Source organism: Poecilia formosa, unplaced genomic scaffold (genome assembly GCF_000485575.1).
Source record: "Poecilia formosa unplaced genomic scaffold, Poecilia_formosa-5.1.2 Scaffold48, whole genome shotgun sequence".
NCBI lineage: Eukaryota > Metazoa > Chordata > Actinopteri > Cyprinodontiformes > Poeciliidae > Poecilia > Poecilia formosa.
In genome coordinates, this window is record NW_006799987.1 from 2,358,823 (window position 1) to 2,365,302 (window position 6,480).

At 48.1% G+C, this 6,480-nt stretch overlaps 1 protein-coding gene across 3 annotated transcripts in view; it reads right to left on the reverse strand.

Moving 5' to 3' along the window:
* Positions 1–995: 995 nt before the first annotated feature.
* zc3h4 (zinc finger CCCH-type containing 4) overlaps positions 996–6,480 on the reverse strand; it is a 17,999-nt gene continuing 12,514 nt past the window's right edge. Inside the window, exons 11-14 of one of the 3 annotated variants that reach the window (XM_007552456.2) lie at positions 5,885–6,348; positions 4,810–5,066; positions 4,499–4,726; positions 996–3,704 (exon numbers count right to left, since the gene is read on the reverse strand). In XM_007552456.2, the coding sequence (XP_007552518.1) occupies positions 2,152–3,704; positions 4,499–4,726; positions 4,810–5,066; positions 5,885–6,348 (2,502 nt within the window). In that variant the 3' untranslated portion in view covers positions 996–2,151. Of the gene's footprint in view, positions 3,705–4,498; positions 4,727–4,809; positions 5,070–5,884; positions 6,349–6,480 lie in introns of all 3 variants that reach the window. The other 2 variants (XM_007552455.2, XM_016671715.1) reach the window with 2 other exon arrangements.

The following is a 6,480-nucleotide window of genomic DNA, read 5'->3' on the forward strand; positions in this document are numbered from 1 at the left end:
CTGAATTCTGAGATTAAAGTTCGGAGTATTAGAGCCACTCTGAGAAAATAAAGAGTTTTTAGAATAAAATCATACAAGAGTAAAGTTCAAATATTACAGCTTTATTCTGTATTATTTCAACTTTACTCTCGTACGATTTTATTCTCATATATTCACTTTCATCTCGTCATACTATGACTTTACTTTTGCATTATTTCGACTTTATTCTTGTAAAATTACTTTATTTTCGTTCAACTTTATTCTTTTAATGTGACTATTTTCATAATATTATAGCTTTACTGTCAAAATATTACGACTTTATTCTTGTAATGTTAGTTTTTATTATCATGGCTCTAACACTCCGTCATACAACACGGAGTCCACTTCCCTCATTCACTTTTACTCTTAGTCAGCGCTTTTTAAACGGGGCGCCTACGAAGGTTGAACAAAAATTGGGAAAAAAAAAATTCAACAAACTTAATTAAAGTAATTTGTCAAATTATAAAACGTAATCTTTTTTTAAATGTTTATAATAAAATATAATATGAAATTTAAATATCTACCATCTGATTGGCTGTCAGGCAAACCCAAAAAGCTGCTTAGGCAGAATTTTTGCTAAATGAATGTAATTATTGAATTGTGAATAAAAGTGAAGAACACTTCAGAAAATGTGTTAATTTTATGCTAATGCTGTTTGGAGGTCATGTCTGGAAACGTTTGGGCTCCACATGAAAAACGGCATGTTGCACCCAAACGTGATTTTAGTTTAAAACTCCAGCAAATATTTTAAAATAAAGATTGACCTACGTTCTGTTTTTATTGCTGAGAACAGTTTCAAGATAATAAGCTAACTGGTAAATGTGAAAAACAATTTGAAGTTACTTTATTTGTCCAATTAAAATAGTTCATCTTTATTTTATTGTGTAAGAAATTAAAAAAATCTGCACGATTTTAGTTCTTAAAATTTTTTTTTTGGCGGAAGTGGCAAAAAGACACCAAACCATAGAAGAAGAGAATAAGGAGTTTGTTTTTCTTCCAATGACATCATTAGAGAAAACAGTTTTATTGTGATTTTAGGCATTCTTACATAAACACGTCAGATGAATCAGCTGAGGTAATAAAAATACAGAAAATAGAGTTTTTTTAACCTTCTGATCATGTCTGGACTTTATTTAAATACTTACATCCTCACCTAAATGTGTACAGTTAGAAAACTCCCTCCAATGATGTTAAAGATTCTGGTCAAATTTACAAAGAGAAGAAAATAAAACATAAAAATGTACAAAAAACCAAACAATAAATCCACTTTCCTGGCGAGATTCTAACAGGTTAACAAAAAGACTGCCTGCATCCGCTGAGGTGAGCTGATTCAGGTGTTGAATCAGAACCAGAATAGGTATAAAAAAACAGAGCAGAGAAATAAATTAAAATAAGTAACGTTTGTAAGGAAAAACGCATCGTTAGCAATTCTGGGAGCTGTTTTCACTCTGAATCTGCACACAAAAGATCCATAATGTGAATCAAAACCTGAAATGAGTACTAGAATCGAGACGATGAAGATCCATTCTGTTCCTGAACAAGAAAGCGACGAAAAAGGAATAAATTGGAGTAAAAGAAGGAAAAAAAGAGGATTGTAATGTAACTGTGGAGCACTGACCAATCAGATTGAAGTTTGCTTCAACAAAATGTGTGAATTAAAATAAAGACAAGTTGAAAGCAAAAGTTTTGCACAGTACAAATAAATCAATCTAAACCTCAGACAACAAGAGCTGACAGCGCCAAGAAGTATAAAAATAAATACTAAAAAAATAAATCAGGCAGGTTATAGATTTATATTTAGATAGTTTCATATTTTTCTCCAGAAAACATAAAAAAGAGTTTAAATATTCAACTCAGGATGAGACGCGTGTTGACAGGATCTGATTGTTCCCAGAAGTTGGAGCTGAAGCGGCGCAGCAGAAAAAGCCAAAATGTTCGGTAGAAACGTTGATATCCGGGTCGGGAGGATTTTACACGTCCATACGTTTAAAATAGAAACTCTTTTTCTCTCAGTGCAGCGGCCCGGTTCCGGATGTTTGGGTCTGTCAGGCGGTTTCCACAGCAGCGTCTCTGCTTCACCGTCCAGTAACCGTAAAACCTGTGAGGCGCCTGATTGGCTCCCCGTTTCCATGGTTACTGGCAGAAAGGCGACGCCGTGGGGTCGAAGCCTTTGAACACGTCCTTCAGCGAGGCGTTGTCCTGGTCGGCGGCGGCCGGATCCGACTGCGCCGGGCTGCTTCCTCCGAACGGGCTGCCGGCGCCGCCCGCTTTGGACGCCTGCTTCACCACGCCGAACAGCGACGGCACCGGCAGGTTGTGGACTCCCGCCGGCGCCAGGTCGGCGGCTCCCCCGGGAGCGCCTGGCGACCCGGCGGCGGCGGCCGGACCCGTTTGGGAGGCGGAGTTTGGCGAGGGAGCGGGTTTGGGTCGCGGCCGGTTGTAGCTGTTGTAGCGGTCAGTGCCTTGCTCTGAGCTCTTCTCCGGTTCCGGCTGGTCCAGAGCGGACTTCCGAACAAACAACGGCTCTTTGGGTTTGGGTTTCCCCGCCGTCGGGTCGCTGGGTTTGGGCTCGGCGCCGGCCGAGTTGGGGGAGCCGCTGCTGGTACCGGGGCTGCCCGGTTTGTTAGTCCGTGGGTCATACAGGCTGATGCTGCTGAGCACGCTGGCGCCCCCTGGGGCCCCGGCGGCCCCGCCACGGCCGGACCCCCCGGCGGACAGCAGCCGGGGGTCGTAGGGCGCGATGCCCGGCGGGGAGGAAGTGGACGGAGCGGCTGGAGGCGGAGCCGGAGCGGGCGGAGACGGGTCCGGCTGCTTCAGCGCTGATTTCTGCGGCTGCAGGCGGGGGTCGGACGGAGGCTTGCGTACGCGCGGGTCGACGGGTTTGTCTGCGGGGGGCGGCTGAGCGAGCAGCGCCAAGGGGGGGGTGGGCGCGTGGGGCGGGGACGAAGTCTGGGAGTTCACCGTCTTCAGGATGCGAGACAGCAGCTCAAAGTCTGGAAGGGACGAGGAAGAGGAGGAGGAGGAAGAGGCGGGCGGGTCCTGCGGCTGCGTGGAGGCGGGCGGCTGGGTTCTGGTGAGGCGCGGGTCCGCCGGGGGGACGGGTGGGATGCCGGGCGGCAGCGGCAGCAGGTCCTGTTTGGGCGGCGGCAGGGGCAGCAGGTCTTCGGGCGACCAGGTGACGGTCTTGGCGAAGGCCGGCGTGTGCAGGACGATGTCCTTCTTGATGTGGCTGAACTGCTGCAGCTGCGAGCGCGGGTCCCTCAGCGCCATGCCCATCAGCGGGTCCAACGGGATCGGCACCGGCTTGTCCCGCAGCACCCGCTCCGTCTCCTCCTCCTCAGCTGCCGGGGCGGTGAGCGGCGGCGGCTTGTAGACCAGCGCCGGCTCCACCTTGGCGGCTGCCAGCCTGGCTAGCCGCGGGTCGGTGGGCGGGCCCAGGGACGCCGGCGCCGCCGGCTGGGCGCCGTCCGCTGCGTGGGCCGACTCGGCGGAGCGCGCCAGGCGGGGGTCCCGGGCCAGGCGGGGATCGGCCGGGCGAGCCGCGGCCGGCTTCTGGAGGCGGGAGTCGACCGGATGGCCGTCGGGTCTCTGGGTCGGCTGGGTCTGCTGGCGCAGCGTCTTCAAGATGGAGGTCACGCTGCTGCCGCCGTCCTCATCCTCACTGGAGTACCAGTTCCCCGAGTCGCCTGGAAGAGGAAAAAAAATGAAACTCATTAAAATAAAACTTTATTTCACATCTGAGGGGATTTCTGCTGCAGGATCCAGGAAGTCCTGGGTCACTGCTGCCATGTTTGATTGACCTTTTCCGTTTGCCGTTTCCAATCCAGTAATCAGATTACAGCATATCTGCTGAAACTGGTAATAAAGTAAATACTGACTTAAAACAAGCTCCTGTATCTTGCTGAAAAGTTACTAATAAGTTAGTTTTGTCTTCAAGTTTAATAACATATTTGCACTATAAACTACATCAAACATACTTGGTAAGATTTTGTGTTTTTTTGCATTAAAGTCACTGAGTTACTATTTTTGTAATTTGACTTTTACTTCGTAAATAGATAAATTGTTGCTTTCCTCTTGTAGCAGCAGCAACACAAACAATGGAGGAAGGAGAGAGATGCACGTTTTCCAGCTGGAAATAAAAGTTAGATTTCGTTTGTGTCGCTAAAGACGATGAAATTAAGGTTTGTTGTTCCCTCTGTGCTGGAAACAGAATCACTGTTACACCTTTGAAACCAGAGACGGAAAAATTAGAAAACCTTTCTGTATTTCTGTCATGCTGCAGTTTAATGCAATGAGAGCAGAGTGTGAACGCCCCCTAGTGGAGGACGGAGGCGTTACCAAAAGATCCCAGAACAAACTGAAGTATCATCACAATTTCCTTGAATAAATAATAATAATAATATTAATAATAATTTTCCAAGCTATCTTGCTTTAAAATCCAGAAATCCAGCCAGAAAGGAGCTGATGGATTTTAAAATACCTTCGACATCTTTGGTCTTTTCTGCTCCGCCCTCGGCCATCCTGCGAGCGCGCTCCTCCTCCTCCTGCTGCTTCTGCTGGATCCTCATGAACAGAACCCGCTGGGCAGGAGGCAGGAAGTCCGGTACGGAGATGCCTCCCTGGCCGGCCGGCGCCCCGTTAGCAGAACCGTCTCTGGGTCCGGCCGCTCCTCTGTCATCCATGGCAGGAAAACTCTGAAACCTGTCGCCTGAGAGGGACGAAGGAGGAAGTTGTTGCTTATAAACGCATTTTAATCATAACTTCCTGGTTTAACCTGTAATCCGCCCTCACCCTCCTGCGCTCCCTCCATCTTCATCCCGTCCTGCTGATTGTAGAACTCGTTGAAGAAGTTTCCTCCTCCCTGCGGCGGCCCCGCCCCTCCGTCACTGCAGCCGAACCCTCCCATCATGGGGGCTCCGCCGGGCCCCAGGCTCTGCGATTCGGGGGACATCATGCCGGCGGGTCCGGGGAAGCGGGGCGGAGCGGCTCCCGGGGCGCCCTGCGGTCCTGGCGGTGCGGTCTGAGCCGGACCGCTACTGGGAGCCTGGCTTCTGATGCAAACAGGGAATGTGTGATTCAACAAGTACGGAGCAGGATTCATGTCAAAAATAAGATTTTTTTTCATTATTAAAAGATAATTATACACAAATAATTCACAAATTACAAAAACTATAATAAATAATTGAACACAAGTTATCAAAATTAAAAATGTGTTCTAGTAAAGCCCTGATTGTTTCCATCAGGATTAATAATAAAAACCTTTTGAGCGGTTTTAAAGCCATGGGGAAAAAATGCTACCAATAACAGCATAAAACAAGTTTCTAAAGCATTTTTTTTTTCAAAATTATCTGATGTAAATAGATCAAAAGAGTTTGCTTGTTAAATCCAGACTAAATTCCTTGTAAATAAGCGTTTAAAGAGGCAGTATTACATCTTTTCCAGGCACATAGCGCCATTTTATAGCACAATCAAGTAAACATGCTAATATCTGTTATTATAAAAATGCTGTGTAAATTAAATATGTGACATCATGATTAACAACTTGAAATTGGGCCTCTGTCACTTTAAGAAAGTAATCCTCATTCTGAAGCTCCGCCTTCAGGAAGTGATTCCAACATGGCTCCTCTATTAACCCTTTAACGTTTTTACCAACGTGGCTCTGAGCAGCATACAACTGAATGGTTGCCATGGTGATTACAGGATTTCTCAAACATTATGAAAGAATCAAATCAACACTCCAGGTGTGCTTCTGATGAGGGAAAAACTTTATAACATGGTGTAAAGCTTTAAAAAGTGGATTTTACACGTTACTGCCCCTTTAAACAAACAAGCTGGAGTTTTTCCTGAAGAGTCTCTGGTCTCGTACCTGACAGCCAGTTTCTGAGCCAGCTGTCCAGTTGGCTGGACTTTAATCTCAAACAGCGAAGGGATCTTCTTCCCGGCCGCGGCCCCTGACCCTCCAGCGGGCGGGGGCACCATGTGTGGGGAGGGGCAGCCGGGATTGGAGGGGGGTCCTCCTGGGAAGGGGCTTCCATCAGGACTGTGGACAGGACCAGCGGGGACGTTGGGTCCGGGGATGGGCGGCGGAACCGGTGGACCTTTGCCTACAAGAGGAACCTGGCTGGGTCCAGGAGGACCCCCGAAGGTATCAGCCACAGGCCCGCCAAAGTCCCCAACCCCCATGTTGGCGTCCATGGAAACAGGGCGGGGAGGGGTGGGGAGCAGGCCGACTCCAGGAGGGGGTTTGGGAAGAGGGTTGATGCCCTGCTTCTTCAGCTCCTCCACCTCCTTCTCATCCTCGGCTCCAGCCTCAGCATCTTCTGCCAGCATCTGGGCAGAAACACCAGAAAGAAATCCACAGCTCAGTCAGTCTGATGGCTGCGTGTTCACATACACGTGCTCACATTCATGTGTTCACATGCATGTGTTCACATACACGTGCTCACATTCATGTGTTCACAT